This window comes from Cinclus cinclus, chromosome 1 (genome assembly GCF_963662255.1).
Source record: "Cinclus cinclus chromosome 1, bCinCin1.1, whole genome shotgun sequence".
In the NCBI taxonomy this organism is placed as follows: Eukaryota; Metazoa; Chordata; class Aves; order Passeriformes; family Cinclidae; genus Cinclus; species Cinclus cinclus.
The window spans coordinates 138,945,360-138,961,435 of record NC_085046.1 but is presented as its reverse complement, the minus strand read 5'-3'; the positions used below and the strand labels follow the sequence as shown (position 1 = coordinate 138,961,435).

The window sequence follows — 16,076 nt, the reverse complement described above, 5'->3', positions numbered from 1 at the left end:
TATGGGGAGCGGTAAATGGAGCCATGTACCTTGTGCCTTATTGATACAATATAAATCCCAGTTTTTAAGCTCCTATTAGGGTGCCTTTAGGAGTTACAAATAACTTTCTCACCTACAATATCCATGCTTCTCTACCTTTCCCACTATCTTGTAAAAGACTGGAAATTGGATGTGGGACACTTTTTCCAGGGGAAAGGGTTTTTTGAAGGATTTTTAGACTGACTTATCTTGCTTGCCAAAGAGTTATGCAATCCTCATGTTTGAGGTTGGGTTGGCAAGGACCTTCAAATGGGTTTTGTGTTTCTCTGCATCTTGAGGTACGTTCAACTTTACAAGAACGTCACTGTTGAAATTTCTTCCAATTGCAGGAATATAAGGCATTAGCAATTCCTCTGACATCACATGGTTTGGGGTTGGTTTTCACTCCACTGGACACTTATAATGTGTGCCTTTTAGTCTTCCATGTCAGAAGTCTGTAATATGTTGTTATTGTGGCAGTACTTGAATACTTTGGACTAATCAGATAGTACAGATGTTCCTTTGATTGCATGAAATGGACTTGATGATCTTGATAAAGTGACCACTGGCTTCTTGACACAGTGGCAACTCAAATACACTCGAGAGTTAGTTCTTATTCTGCTAGTGAAATAATTTGAGAAACTGGACCTGAAATAATAATTTGTGAATGCAGAAGACAAATGCACAGGCAGAAAATTTATAAAGCTGATCTCCTCCCTGTGCCAGCTTTTAGAGATCAGGAGAGCAGAACCATGCTGAAAGGGTCCTGGCTGCACATTACAGTTCCCAAGCTGAGCTCCAAACAGAAAGCTTTGGTACCAGTGACAGCACACAGTCCTTCAAATTCCCTGCTGCTGACTCCCTGCTGCTGAAATGAAGAACTAGGCTTGAAAAGCTTGAACAGCCACTAGCAATTTGTATGATTTGAGGACCTTAGGTGTAACAGCTATAAGTACTAATTTGCTAAGTAGGAATCAGTTTAAGGAATCAGATAGCTTTCTTTTAACAGTTTTAGTAGGGCACTGATTTCTCCAGCCTGTAGGAAGAACAGATGATCAGCAAAATGAGTGATTAATTTGTCTCTCTCACAAGCCTCATACTTAGCTAGGTCTGCTTGTTCCATCACACTCTGTTGCAGTTATGTCACACTAAATAACAGTGTCATGCATAATTTATGTCACTAGTTTGAAGTCAAGTTGTAACTTTTCAAAAAAACACTTGCATGTTTAAAACAGAAATTAACTTACAGAATAAATCACTGGAAAAAAAAAAGAAAATTAGTTTTACTGACATCCTGCAATATGCAGCACTGTCATCTGCAGAGAACAAGATTTTTCAGCCAGTCAATAACTAATATTAAAGCAACCTGGGAAGTTCAAAATCCTGCTGTTCCTGTCTGCACTGCTGACGACAGCAGACAACTAAACAGGGCTGCAAATAACTTAGAAGAACACATTGCAACACTGACTCCTTTCATAGCCAGGCATCGCCTCCAGCTCCCACTTGTTAATGCACTTACAGCAACCACTCTCCTCACAACGCTGTCACAGGCAAGCACACTTCAGCAAAACAGGTCCAAAAATACTTTAATAAAGCTAATTGACTAGATATTTATTGACTTCTTTTCTCAGCTTCACACCTGAAACTTCAGACTGTGAGTGGTAATCCTATTTACCAGCCTCAGAAGAGGTATCAAGTCCTAAAGCTTATAGCCTCTCACACATCTTCAGCAGATCATGCTAGTAGGGATTTTGTCAGAAATAAGTTGTCTGAAAATTCCCCCAGAAGAGGATGTCACACATAAGGAGATGGCAAGTGCTGCCACACTGAGGTGCACGTGTGTGACAGAGCCCACGTGTCCCAGCCACAGCCACTGCAGGCAGTCACAGCTCTGTCCCGAGCTCATTGAGTTTTCTACTCAGACTCCCATCTCACAGCACTCTGGACCAGGCCAAGAGCCCAGACAAGCTCAAACTGAAAACAAGCCACCAGTAAGTCCAGCAGGTAGCCTGAGCCTGCAATGCTTACTGCTTTCTGTGAAACATGATAGGATTTTAAATGCACAAACCAAGGTTCTACAATGAGATTGTAGGCAGCAGTCCTCTCTCAAGGGCATGTCCAGCATAATGCAAAGACAGGAAAATAGTGCTCTCCAAAACAGGCAAGTGCAAAATCACAAAATTTACAAATAAAGACACTCTAAAAACAATTATAGTGGATGCATCTTCTTAGGAGGAAAATCCCTGCTGCTACTGCCAAGAGCTTTTCTACAAACTGCAACACCAAGGCTTGGCTCTTCTTCAAATTCTTGCCCTTTTCATCATAGCCAACTTTCCTTGTTAGCACTTCTTTGGTGTAGCACTCTTTTTGCAGACAAAAGCCTCTTGCACCAGCCCACCAGAAGTTACCATGCCCAACAGCCTGTTTTCAAAGTGCCCTTCCTGTAGCTTCCACACAGGGGAATGTTTCATTTCAAGGAGCTGTCATCTAAAGCCTGTCATTTTATTTCTTTAAATTTTCCAGATTGAGAAGTTCTGTAAACAGATGGATTAAGTGGCATAGATTTTTTTTAAATTTCAAATACTGCACTATGATTTACATATGTATTGCCATGGGAACATCTAACAAAAGCCCTTATTTTCAAAGAAAAACACCCTCTCTTCACTTGGCTAAAGGTATTCAGCCTTTCCAAAAATGGAGCAATAATATTTCTGTCTAAAGAGGGGCTCATCTCATATACCAATTTTTGTGTGCAATTCTGCTCTGAAAAACTGTTTCATATAAATATAACAGCTCTGAAAAAAATCAGATCTGTCCTTCTGTAAAATCAAGGCAATATATTCCAGTTTTACAGCACTGTATGTTACTCTAAGGACAGTAAACTATCTTGCATTCTTCATTCTTGCATGGTTCAGGTAGACCTCTGCAACCCCATGGGATCACATATATGACACCACAGTGATGTTTTTACAAGTCAGGTTTCAGAATTGCTCCACTCTACAGCTAGCTTCTATATTCAGAGAATAAAAGGTGCTGTAAAATACTAAACTCCCAAGTTCAGGATCTAGAATATAAGAATGAATAAATAAATAATTTTTAAATTTAGGCCCCTTAAATTTTAGGCATGAACATTATTTGAAAATTATACTATTAATACAAAAATTTTAAGTATATATTGTATTTAGGTGTTGCATAAAGCATATTTTAAAAATTCCAGCTCCCTCAGAACTCAAGCTTCTTTGCCAGCAGGCTGTGTCTGGGTGCTGCATGCACCAACAAGCTCTGCAGCTGCCATTCCCTGTCCCATGGGTTTTGCTTACCTGTGCTAAAAAAAAAGTTTCAAAGACAATATGTTCTTGAAAGTTCCATTAAAAAAAGAATCAGCAGCCAGAGAGCAGAAACCCCTGTCCTGCACTTGCTAAGGAGGGTCCCATGGCAGGTCTGGCACTGTGCAGAAGGCAGGATGTACATCCCTGGAGCTGTGGCCTCCACCTTGGTAAGTGTGAATAGACAGTGAGAGACAACTGGGATGAGTGTGATGGGAAAGAGAGATAAATTAGAAGGATGGACAAAATTCATGGCAAACTGGTGTACATGTGGAATATACCTGGTACCCTCATCTGTGTTGCTGCTGTACAATAAAGCATGGCATAAATGGGTAGTTTAATCTTTCAGGTCATTGGAGAAGGTGTTGCAGCTAACTTAATTTTCTTGCTTTTATCTGTAATTAACATAATACTTTGTCTTTATTTTTCTCTTTTTACAAGGCAGAGATTAATTCACAGATATATTCAGGATGTGATCCAAGCCCACAGGTAACTCAATGGTCTCTGCATTGCAGTGCAAAAGCTAGAAGTGGAATGTGTATTTATTGATTCTTAAATCACTTATGAAGCTATTTCAGCTCTTTTATGAGAGTATCATCTATTGTTCTTTCCAAATTGTCTTGAATCTTAACCGCTTTACACTGAACAATGGGCTATGTTACCTTCACTTTCACTAGGTATGTCTGACTTTGCCTGTTCCTATACAGGCAAAGTCCAGAAGGTGCATACCAGTAGTCACATAAATGTAAAGCAAAGAGGGAAGCTAAAATTGTGCAGAGTTGAAAAAAGACATGAAAATTTTTTAAAAAAAAGAAAAAATCCATTAAAAATTAACACCACCACCACCACCAAAAACAGCTACCACGTGAAGAAAAACCCACCTCAAAAAGGGAAAAGGTCAAGAAAGCAACTTGAAAAGGATAATCAGGCCTCATGTGAAAAAGAATCTCAAGGACAGAAGAAAAAAATAGGAGGGGGTTTAAAGAGAACTGCCCACAAATGCCTGAAACTGAGACAAAGGCACTCAACACTGGAAACAAAAGCACCTCTCCCTCCCCAAGTACAGGCAGCCCAAGACCTTCACCGAGCAGCACAAATTTCCCTGGGAAATCATCCCATTTTGAGAACCCACCTTCATCCCAGCTGCAGCTGCTGGCCCACTGGGGTCCACAGCCTGGATGTGGCAGGGTTTGCTCCCCCGCACCACAAAGCCCCAGCCCACGGCATCGCCAACAATCTGGAAAAAGGAAAGGACATGGTCACTTTCAAACAGCTCCATGAAATTCAAGGAGGCAACTTCTAAATGGTCCAAGATGTAATTTCAACATCTTTGTACTTCCAACACAGAGTACAGGCTGCTATGTCACTCATGGGAAAGGCTCTGTTCAAATGTTTCCTCTTTATTTTAATGAAGTTTTTTTGCTGAACTAGGAGGCTGTAAAAGCTATGTTTCCAATGACTAGGTTCAACAATGTCTTTAAAGAAAGGCTCTAATAATGTCTGTGAGTAGAATTTTCTGTCCCATCATACAGAAAGACCCTGCTAGAGTACTTCAGTTTGGGTAGGTGATCCACTCCTGAGGAGCAAGAGCACCAAGTCCAGATGAGTTTATATAATGCTAACGTTATTGGCTTAATGTAATTTTACACCCTTTTAAGTATCACACTGGCATAAAGACAGAATAACCAAGTACTGAATCAGACCTGAAATTTGTGGAAGTACTGATAATGGTATTTGGGATTTCAAAGTATAAACCTCAGCAACTACAAATAAGCTCTAATTATCCCATCTGAAAATGTCTGTTTGGATTTCCCTATGCATACAACATGCAGAAAATAAAGAAATATACTGGAGACATACCGTAAAAGTTTTTCTAACGTATGGGGCTCCAGGCATCAGGAGCTCATCAGCAGTCACAGGTCTCTTTAATACTGTGGAGGTACAGAAACAAATATTCAATAAAAATATTTGTCTGGAGTTTCTCCTAATAAATTAGATACCATGATGGAATACATTTTTTTGGCCCCGCTTCCCATACATGCTTTGAGTTCTTGCAGACTTGTTTGAAAGCAGTAAGAGAACCAAGGACAGCAGAATAACTCTGAGTATAAATTATGAGATTTTTGGAAAACTGGGGCATTTAGCCAACAGACTTTGTTGTCTGCAATCAAATTCCCCTACATACTACCACAAAAATCACAAGTGGCTTTTCCTGTGTCCAGTGTTGAAACAAGTGACCAACCTTCCTGGCACAGAGCAGCTTTCTTTCACAACTCACTGTGTGCTTGTTGGGTGCTCTCTGATATTTCATCTGAGTTGGGTTTCAATCACAGAATTGAATAGCAAGAAAATCCTTCTTGGGTGAGGAATTATCTCAAGAGATTTCTGCAACTGTAGGCACAGATCTATAATTCCTATCTTATCCAGGGACAGACAAGGTAACTTACAGGTGTCTGGGAATTTAAATGAAAGGAAATACTAGTAAGTTTCTGCAGGTCCCCATTGCCTTCCTATGTAATGGCATAATTTTCCTCTGAACAAATTAAATTTGAAGTTCTGCCAGATCAAATCAATACCATCCTGTGTACCGTTTTTTATCTGTCCATAAATGCTTCAAAGACAAAGGACAATGTAAAAACATATGCTGTTCACCCCATTTGCCTCCTTCACCCTTAATATTATGGTGTTTTTCTTTTAGTGAGAAATAATTTTGATGTTGTCTGTCTTTTCAGTCACAGGTGGGAGACAAAATTTCTCACAGATGGTATTTGAAGACATTCTTGAGTTTCTTAATAACATTCATGGGAGTAGGGAGAATTCTAGCAGACAAACCAATACCTTTTTTTTTTTTACTTTCCCATGCATTTTGATGAACTGTCATTTAGCCAGTGTTACACTTCACAGAGCATGTCTGGTCAATGTGAAAAAACGGAATGATTTTGTGCTCATTTGACAAGTCAGAATCAGGTAAATCATCCATGCAGGGCTCTCTTATGTGCCTCCCTACATTATACCTCCAAGAATTTTTTTTTTGTTTGATGATTGTTTTTCTACATGATTGGTCAAGTCATGACCTGGGTGTTTTTAAAGTGCTTGCCTGCAAGAGAGCTCGTCTGACAAATACCTCTGCCTTGTGTTTATTAGCACGTAGTTCAGCAACATGCTCTGGGTCTGGATAGCAGGAAGCTATTTGTGAACAAAGTCTCCTTATAGTCAGCAGAGGATTAAGAACTCCTCATAACATTTACATCTGACAGCCTTATGTTAACCTATGCGTGTGGATCTGTACTTGTGCTCTGGGAGAAATAACCTACATTGCCAGTAATTTTATAATTCATAAAAATCAGACTGTTTATAAGCCCATTGCTGTCTTCTTTCAAATATGAGTCTGTTAAAGCTATTCACAGTTTGAAAACTAGTCCTAAGGGAAAATTTATTCTAAAAAATTTATGCAAGAGCAACGTCAGCCTATTCTTTTTCTTCCAGTGTTGTGTAATCAGCTGCATTAAAATAAACTTGTTCTCACTACTCATGGGCTGACACTTCATATAAAATCAGAACCATAAATGAACAGAATAGTTGGCATACTTCAGATAACATACACATTTATGGATAGCACATGAATGCTGTTTTATCTGTCCCAGAAAAATTTCCAGGACGTAATTAATGCACTAGGGACAAAGAGCTCCCCATACAAAAGCTACCAGAGCATTTCTGGAAAGTATACCTGAGAGATATTCTGCCAAAACATGATACTGTAGCACCCTTTACATAGGGGCAAGCCCCTTGAGTGAAGGGGTGAGCATACTGGAAGCTGGTGCTGAACACCCAACAGCAACATGCTCCGAGGATGCAGTGGCCACTAGAACTGACAGCATCTGCACTGCTGGGCAGCAGGTCTGCTGGAGGGGGTTGTGGCTTCCGAGCATATAATCCTACCGAGTCCTTCCAATTATTTTTGTTCTGAGCTTCATACTGAATTCCCAGCAGAGCTTAAGCAGAGGGAAGGAAATGTGCTAAAAGGAGAGAGAGGGAAAATATCCTTCCCTTTCTGATGGCCACTCTGCGCAGCAGGAATGAAACACACTTTAGTTCACTCATCTCCAGAGTAAATGGTCAATGTTTTGAACAGCATTCACCTAGTGCTTGACGCACTCTCGTAATCACTTCAAATTCCAGCATCCCTCTGAAAGCAGAGATTACACATATCCACTGAAGCCTTACCCTGTTGTGCAGTACTCCCCACACCACTGGCAGAGACTTGGTGAATTTGAAATAAGAAGGAACTCAAAGGGAAGCAGGGGCCCTGATTGATATTCAGGGCTATTTCTGAGGGAAAAAGAGAAGCTGAAACAATATCTATCTTAGTCTGTTTTTCCCTTCCCAGATGTTACAGTAAGAAACAATTTTAAGTGAACTGTGGAAGAATGGGTGTGTTTAACCTTCCGGCGTGGGATAGGAAATCCTTTCAAAAGGAAAATAAGCTTCAACACTACTTCTACCTTCTGAAACAGACTAGTGTAAGACTTAAGACAAATTAAAATGTTCAAATAATCTCTGACAGGCTGAAACAATGCTGCCTCAGTTTTTTTTAGAGCCTTCTGTTTTCTGAGAGGTGTTTTCCATAGCAGCTCAAGCAGTCACTGGATGGTTAAACTCTCCTCTGACTTGCACCAAAGGAATGTTTCTAGGAGGAGATTTGAATTGGTTCAGAGCTTGGCAGTGAAGAGGCAAATCTAGGCCTCTAACTGCATGTCATCCTAAGAGATAAACTGCAGCTCAAACCACAATTATGGACTTGATGCTGAGATTACTGGAGGCAGACATCTGGCTTGTGTTCAGCAGGACTTCAGGCTAGATGATGATAATAGTTCCCTCTGGCCTACAAAACCTGTGACACTGTGAATTTTTAATGTATTCTTGGAAACAGAGGCTTAGGCGTGATGATAGGCATTCTTCACGTCGCCTTCTGCCCACAGTGATGTCTGAACCCTGGCTGCTGTGCATCCTAAGCCATGCTGGTGCTCACCAGATTTGGGGTTGCAGAGCACGGGGGGACTGCTGCTGAGTGTTGGGCTGCTGCTGAAGTAGCCACTGCTGCCACAGCTACTCATGCTGCTCCTCCGCACTGCTGACACGATCTTTATCTCCTTGGTGGGACTCACTGCAAGCAGAGAGAAAACAAAGAGAAAAATGGAACCAGTACCAGTTATTGAGCCGTTTCCCTGCTTCCTTTAAAGAAAAAATCCAGCAACAAGCCATGCTTTTACTGGTAACACTGGGAATGGGTTAGTGTGTCCTACATTGTTAGAAGAGACACTACATGAGAATAATGCTGTAACTAACAGGATGGCTGAACTGCTCCTATTGTAGTGTCTTCTAAGAGGCATTTCAATATAGGGAACCATGTTTTTCCTGTTTTCCTTTCCCTCTTTTCAGTTCTTACTAGATATTACTGTACACAAATGTTGCAGGGCCCCTTCCCCTCACTTTCTATGTTCTTGAAAACTCCCCACAGAATGTATGACAAATTACTTTGAATTTGGGGGACTTTAACCATTTCAGTTTGAACATGGACCCCAAATTTTGATCAGCATCTGAAATGCTGTTGATACAGATACAACCCAGGGAGCTATAGGTTTGGTAAAATGAGTGAATGGACAATCCCTATGAAAAGGGACATATGATACTCAGCCCTTCATTATTTTCTAACACTGAAACCCCTTGTCCAAAATCAATTTTTTAATACTCCGTGGAGTCACTCTACAAACAGCGGTATAACTAATGAGTCACCTGAGAGAAAACTGGTGTGTTTCCTGTTGTCATGGTTCTGCTTGCGCAGACAAAACGGGCTGTCATGGCTTTCTGGCATCAAGCGAGATTTCTCAGTGAGGAGCTCCATTAATCGCCGCCGCCGGCGGAAATTCATTCTGCACTGGTAGAGCAAGTTGCTGTCCATAAAATGGTGCTTGTTGGACACTAGGAAAAGAAATGGATACAAAGTTTATGCCTGGTAGGCATACAGAGAAACCCAAGCCTACCAAGGTGCAAATGGCACACTACAGACCCTGCTGTAAAGATGCAATGCTCGGAGCTTTCCTCTTCCCCTGTGCAGCCTCAGAAAGAGGAGGAAGGTGATCAGCTTCACACAGGTGGCTTCCATATACACTTCTTATAACAACAATAACAAACTTGGAATTGTAGTGACAAATGCTGAGAACCTTTTACACTACTATCTTTTACACTGACCTTTTACACTACTTTGATTAATGATATGCACTTTTTATTGCCCAGTGGAAATACAAGTGCTTTACCTCTCTGTGACTGGTTACATAATGGTCCAGCTCTGTGCGCGATTCCTCTCTACGCCTCTTGCTGCTGCTGGTCGCTACAGACCAGACTTTGCTTCTTAGGTCAAGTTTTGTGTAAATTCATCAGTCTAGGGCAGCCCCCGGGAGCTCGGTCCAACTACCTTGTTCAGAGCTACGGGGCAGCAAAGAATCAAGACCTGTGTATTTCCTCTGTCTTGTTCACCACAGACACTGTGTCCCAGACATTTCCTGCAGGCCACTTCCACCCTTTGCATGGATACACAAGGTTTGGGAACAGGCACCTGGCCAAAAATCATTTCTTATGTAACGAACTAGAATCTTAATTGCAACCTCTATTGACACTGAGAGCAAACCCCAGGCTGCTGTCAGAGCAGGAGCACTAAGCCTACTCCCAGAGTGCAACATCACTATAACATCTACATCTTCACTGCCACTGACACTGTGATGAAAAATGCAGTAGTTGGATGGAGGTCTGTGCCAGGTCCCAAAAGTGCTTTGACTCCTGCAGGTCCTGAAAAGAAAAGGGAAAAGAAGGAAAGCTCTCTGGAGTACTCTCTGCATCAGTACTGCAGCATCTAAAATAGCAGCAGTAGGTGTTTAGCAGCATTTCTCTCAATTTTCACCCAGCTTCTGTGATCATGTTCCACAGATATAATTTCCCACAGTTGACCTTTTCAATGAAGAATCCAGGTTCTGGATTTTCCTAGTTTATAAATTGCATTTCTTGCAATATTGAATTGTAAGAACCAGCGGGCAATAGATATTTATGTGTAAAGTATAAACAACAGTACAGGCATGCACTGAGTCAGTCAAGTCTATGATTACATGTCTCAAGTCACTTAGCCCCCTGCTGCAGACACAGGATTTTGCCTTGCTCTTTGCTCTGCCCAGCACATGAGGTCCAAAACCCAGCAGAATCCAAGGAGGTACACAAGACCCAGAGAGCCTGGAGCCCTTCTAGCCTGCTTTACTTTCATTCTCATCCCTGACAAGTCTTGCTCTCATCCCTTCTGAACACCTCCCTGTGCCTCACGTTACTCTTCGTGAAAGAATTACACCACACATGACATCCTTGAAAAATAGCCTGTATTTACACATTAACTGCCAGTAAGTCATTTGATGTTTGTGAGCTGAAGAAATAACCTCAAAGAGGAAAAAACTCAGTCCATTCATCTTCTCCAGGGATGTCAAGTCACCCAGACAACAAGAAAGATGCCAGTCCTAGATATGATCCTCAGGGCACAGTCCTCTGTGTGGATGCAGAAACTGCCTTGTGAGGTCAGACCATCTTGCAAGGAAGCATGTCTCTTGCCTGCCTGGGTCTTTGTCAGAGATACCACTGTCTGCACAAATGGACTTCTACCTTTGAGATGCAAGGAATAATCAGAACACAGGAGCTTTCTGAACTGCACATGATGGTGCCCAAGCTGCTACTCAGGCCATCTGCCCCAGAGTTGCATGGTGTAGGCTGTAAGGCATCCCTTAGGTTGCCTAGTTCTGTCAAAGATCTTTGGAAGAGACAGTGCCACTTGGCTTTTGTCTGCTTCCTTTTGATGCTGAATCTGTTGTGTCCTCAGGGATGCAAAATGGCTTTGATAAATCCAACTTAGCATCACAGGTAACTAGTTGCTGTGTTCTGACACATTAATTATTGCAGGCACACACTGCTGCTGTGCTCCCAATTTTGCACACATATCATATGCAATGCTATTAAACACTTACTAACAATCACTATTTTTGAAGAACGGAAGTAGAGGAGGAGAGATTTGGCAATCTGCCTACATCCCCCAAAGGATTTGCTATCAGAGGCAGAGTTAGTATGTAGGTGTTTGCAGCTACCAGTTTCATTTTAAGATCACTGACATAATAAGTAAAAGTAGCAATATCTATCAATATCTTAAAACATTATTAGAATAACCTAATTTGAGAAAAAAATGAGGCCATCTCAAACTCAATCTTAAAAAGACAAGCTCTACTTTTTCAGCACTATTGCGATTCATAATCTTAAATGAAGGAGGGCTCCACAGATGCTTCCGAGGAAATAGAACTCCTGTGGCCAACCATTCACAATGTAAGAAATATCAGAAGGGTTTCTGAGTCAAGCTAAATATTATGAAGCCACCATTTTAAACAAAAAATATTCTGTTGTTTGTGTGATTAACTGAAGTACTCTGACAGTACTCAAAATTTATGATAATCAGAGATAAACACACACTTGTGCTGCAGACATTGCCAAGGATTCTGAACTTCAAGAATTACTGACCATGAAACTAGATAATGTAAACAATTTTATTCTATTATACTGAACATATTTTAAAATAACAATACTTGTTTTTAATTAAATATTTTAATATTTCTGTAATAAAAACAGCAAGGCTTAGGTTTTCCACTGAAGTAATTAATCTCTGCTGTAACTATTTCAGTCCATAGAAGGGTAAATTTTTATACAATAAATGAGTGCCAGTGGAAAAGCTAAGTCAAATGACTGCTTGTTGGAGAGTATTTGTATATTATTTACACGACAAAGTATTTGCAGCCAAAATGCTCAGGACATGTAGCATCAGTATAGAATTTGGCATGGTCCTTGGCTTTCATGTTCTAACCCCCTCATTTCTAAGAACAGTTCACATATCATGTGTTTTTAACATCATGTAATCTCTTACATATTTAAAAAGAAGCTAAAAATATAAATAAGAGCAATATAGCTCAGACTGCCTCCTTGTACATACATCATCAGATAAAGTCTCTCACCCAAATTATGACTGTGCCTCATGGGGCTCTTTTCTTTTTAATCATCTGAGTTATTAATGATTTGTGATTAAATGTCCAGGCTGTGACTCTGCCTAAGGATGAGTGTATCTGGAAAGGTGTGGAAAGAAAGAATTTCCAGACCATGGATCAGAAGGAAGAGATTGAGGAGGGGGAGGCAGATGTGGGTGCTGGCTGTCTCTGGAAGCACTCCTCGGGTACAGTGACTGACTTTCAGCCAGAGCCAGGCAAGAGCCCTTGTCCTTGGTAAATCACAACTCTGTGAATGCTGGATGCAGAGCACACACAGAAGGCTGGGTTTGTTACACTGCTAGCTGTTGGTGAGAGGTACAGGTGCAGTCACGGGTGCTCAGCTCAACTGCTTTAGCAGCCCACATTTTGCTGCAAGCAGCAAAGTGGGAGTGAAAATCTTTTCCAAACCGATGGCAGCATGCAGAGAGGGTTGCACAGACTTGCTCATGGGCAGTTTCTTTAAAGGTAATTTAGAGGTTGTTACCTCTGGGTGTTGACTCAGAAGCAGCAGCAGATAAACCTGTGGCAGCTGACAAGACTCTTGTTCCCGGTACCTCTCATGGAAGCTACTGCTCTAGAAAGGGATTAACATTACTACTCCTGAATTAATTCACTGCCCTTCATAGTGCAGCATAGAAAAACAAACTGGCAGCCATATAAGTTTGTCTTTAACAGTCAAGCCATGGCTGATAAGTGTCAGGACGTGCATTTGTACTTTATGAGGGTGATGCAAAGAGCAAGGTGGGGTGATTTCATGTTTCTTGCTCCAATTTAATTCAGGGCTGTTCAGGTGGCAACACGTTCATGTTACAATGTGCACCTTATGCAACAGGAAAAAATGCACTGAAGGGAGTAAAGACATGGCAGTTGGAAATCTCCAAAACCATAAAGAGCATTTATTGTCCTGGAAGGAAAGGCACCAACACTCACATACACTCACCAATGTCAATCTTTGGAGGTAAGGTAATAACCTGCCATTCTAATCTCCCACATGCACAGACCACAGAATTTCTCCCAGGAAATTCCAATTTAACAAGTATCTTTTAATCTTATAAAAAATTTAGCTTACTCATACTTTAAAGCATTTATTGACCACTTTACTCTTCCCTTTAGAAGCTATTCAAGCCTTCAGTCACTTGCCCTGCCAGAAAATAAAGATTCAACTCAAAGCTGAATTTGCTTAACTTTAGCTGCTAATCCCTGGATTTTGTCACAACTTCATTAGAAAGCTACATACGATCTGGTAAAAAATCTTCGCAAACAAATCTGTAAAGAGATGAAGCCAACGCTCAAACATATATTTTATCAACTGAATAAATATTACCCATTAAATTCTGACCTTTTTTAGCCCTCCTGGAGTCCTCTTTGGAATTTCTTTATCTTTCCTAAAAATCCACTTATCAGAACTGCATACCCACAATTACAACCTCATTCCCCTTTACTTACTGGGTGTTGTTCTTTTTGTACATCTCAGGCCCACCATTACTACTGCACTGCACAAATAGCATAAAATGGCAATAATCCTTGCCCTGCACATCCTCCTTTCCCCGCACAGCACTGCTCCAAAGCAATGAGTGGAGCCTGTATTCCCATTTCCTAGATGTGCTGCCTTGTAGTTACACCATTAGCTATACAAAAACCCCCACCTCTTTTGGGGTAATGACCATTTAATTAATAGAGTTCAATTATTTGTTTACTGTCTCATCTACCCCTAGAGTTTGCAAATTTCATTTGCAAGGGTTTTGGCTGTTCATTCACCACTTATGTTACTGTTAAGATGAGAAAAATCACAATATTTATTTTGGATTTTCTCTGTTTGGGAGCACTTAATGTTGCAGCTTTGGTGCTTCTTGTTCCTGGTGCTTCACAGTTTCTGTTCAGATACATAAAATATAAATAGTAACATCCATGCAAATCTTCTTTCAGCTTCTGATTCTGACATAAAATCCCAGGAGCTGCATGGAGCTCAGTCTTTTCCACTTTTTCAAGGAGGCTGATGCACAGCAGAGATAGAAATACTAGCTTTACACTGATTTCATAGGACTGAGGAAGCTTTAGGAAGTACAAAAGCCTATTTTAATAAATGGTATGACTCATGCCTGAAAAATCAGGCCATTTTCATAACTGGCTTTTCCCCCACATCCCTCCCACCACTTCAATTCCCCATGATTTTTAGCGCTGATAATCTGTGTACATCTCCACCGCAGTGATTAATGCTCCTACCAGCTGAAAGCTGCAGTCCCCAGTAGGACACATCCAGTGAGCCACTCCAGCTGCTCTGCACGTCCCCAGAAACAACACTGTCACCAAGCAAGCTCGTGGCTGGAGCCAGGGAACGGCTGTTCCATTTTGAGGGAGCAGTGGGAAGGAGATCAAAATTCCATGAGGAGCCAGATGAGCAGCTTTTCTCAGGAGAGCAGAGGACACATTGAAGTGTGTGATTGTTTGTGTGAGAGTGTGCTTGTGCTAGGGTTAAGAGGAAGAGGCTATAAAACATGAGCAGTGTATGAATTTTTCAGTGTGAATATGTTGTATCTTTCTCCACTTAAAGACAAAAGCAGCACTGAACTCTTTCCAGCAGTGCACAACACATTTCAAAGTCTTTGACTGCACAAGGCAGCAGACCCATTCTATTCAAAAGTACATTTTATCTTTTTAATAAGGTTGTTTCCTCTATTAAAGTGATGTGAAATGCAGTTTGAAGTTGAAGGAGATAATTCTAGACCTTCACTATTACTGGCTGCAATAATCTGTGCCTTCATATAGTAAGTCACAGATGACTATATCAGTTTTGACCTCTGGAGAGGCAGGATATTACCCCCAAAGAGCAATGTCACGCCAAGCACAAATGCAGGATGATGAGACATACACTGGCAGGCTGCAGGGGCTGGCAGGGGCTGGGGGGTTATCTGAAGGAGAGCACAGCTGGAGCTTCTTCCACCTGCTCCCAAAGTGTGCCCAGGGAAGGGTCTGGGTCCCACCCCATGTCATTTTGGTTTCTCCCTCCCTTCTCCAAAGCAGGAAAAGTGTTTAAAAAGGAAGGAAACAAACCAACACATAAAAAACGAGTTCCTTTAAAAAATGCCTCTCTCTCTATGGATAGCACACTGCTTGCTGAGCCAGCTTCCTCTGTGCCTCAGGCCTTTGGCCAGCCCAGTTTTGGTCCCTTGCCAGAGAAACAGTGGAAGTGTGTGTCCACTTCGGCTTTCAGAGAGCAGTGGTGAGTCCGTGGGCTTGGCAAACACCGACAGCTGCTGAGACCTGCTACTACAGTGTTAAACAAACTGCATGGAGCAGCTGCACAGCATTCAGCCAGTCCTCACCCCACACTGCCCATCTCTGCCACACCACCCAGCCACTCCTGTGCTGCCCCTCTTCCACTCTGCCTTGCACCGACACACGTGTGGCTGGCACTTTATTCAGCACTGGACAATGCTTTTCCCACTCCTCTCAAAGCCTTCCTGTTTTTCTGCTTATCTGGCACTGCAAATGCATTTTAATCATGGCACCTATTCAGATTAGTTTCCTTTTACACATTGATGAATTCCACCTGCTTGGATCTCCCACAAATCCAGGGAGAGAGACTACAGATGTTCAGTGAGCACAGGGCCCTGGATCT

At 41.5% G+C, this 16,076-nt stretch overlaps 1 protein-coding gene across 1 annotated transcript in view; it reads right to left on the bottom strand.

Annotated features, from left to right (window-relative positions):
• The window catches only part of DEPTOR (DEP domain containing MTOR interacting protein), a 75,211-nt gene that overhangs the window by 17,077 nt on the left and 42,058 nt on the right, over positions 1–16,076 (bottom strand). The window contains exons 6-9 of the mRNA XM_062491381.1: positions 9,138–9,323; positions 8,374–8,508; positions 5,205–5,275; positions 4,477–4,581 (exon numbers count right to left, since the gene is read on the bottom strand). Of these exons, the coding sequence (XP_062347365.1) occupies positions 4,477–4,581; positions 5,205–5,275; positions 8,374–8,508; positions 9,138–9,323 (497 nt within the window). The remainder of the gene's footprint in view (positions 1–4,476; positions 4,582–5,204; positions 5,276–8,373; positions 8,509–9,137; positions 9,324–16,076) is intronic.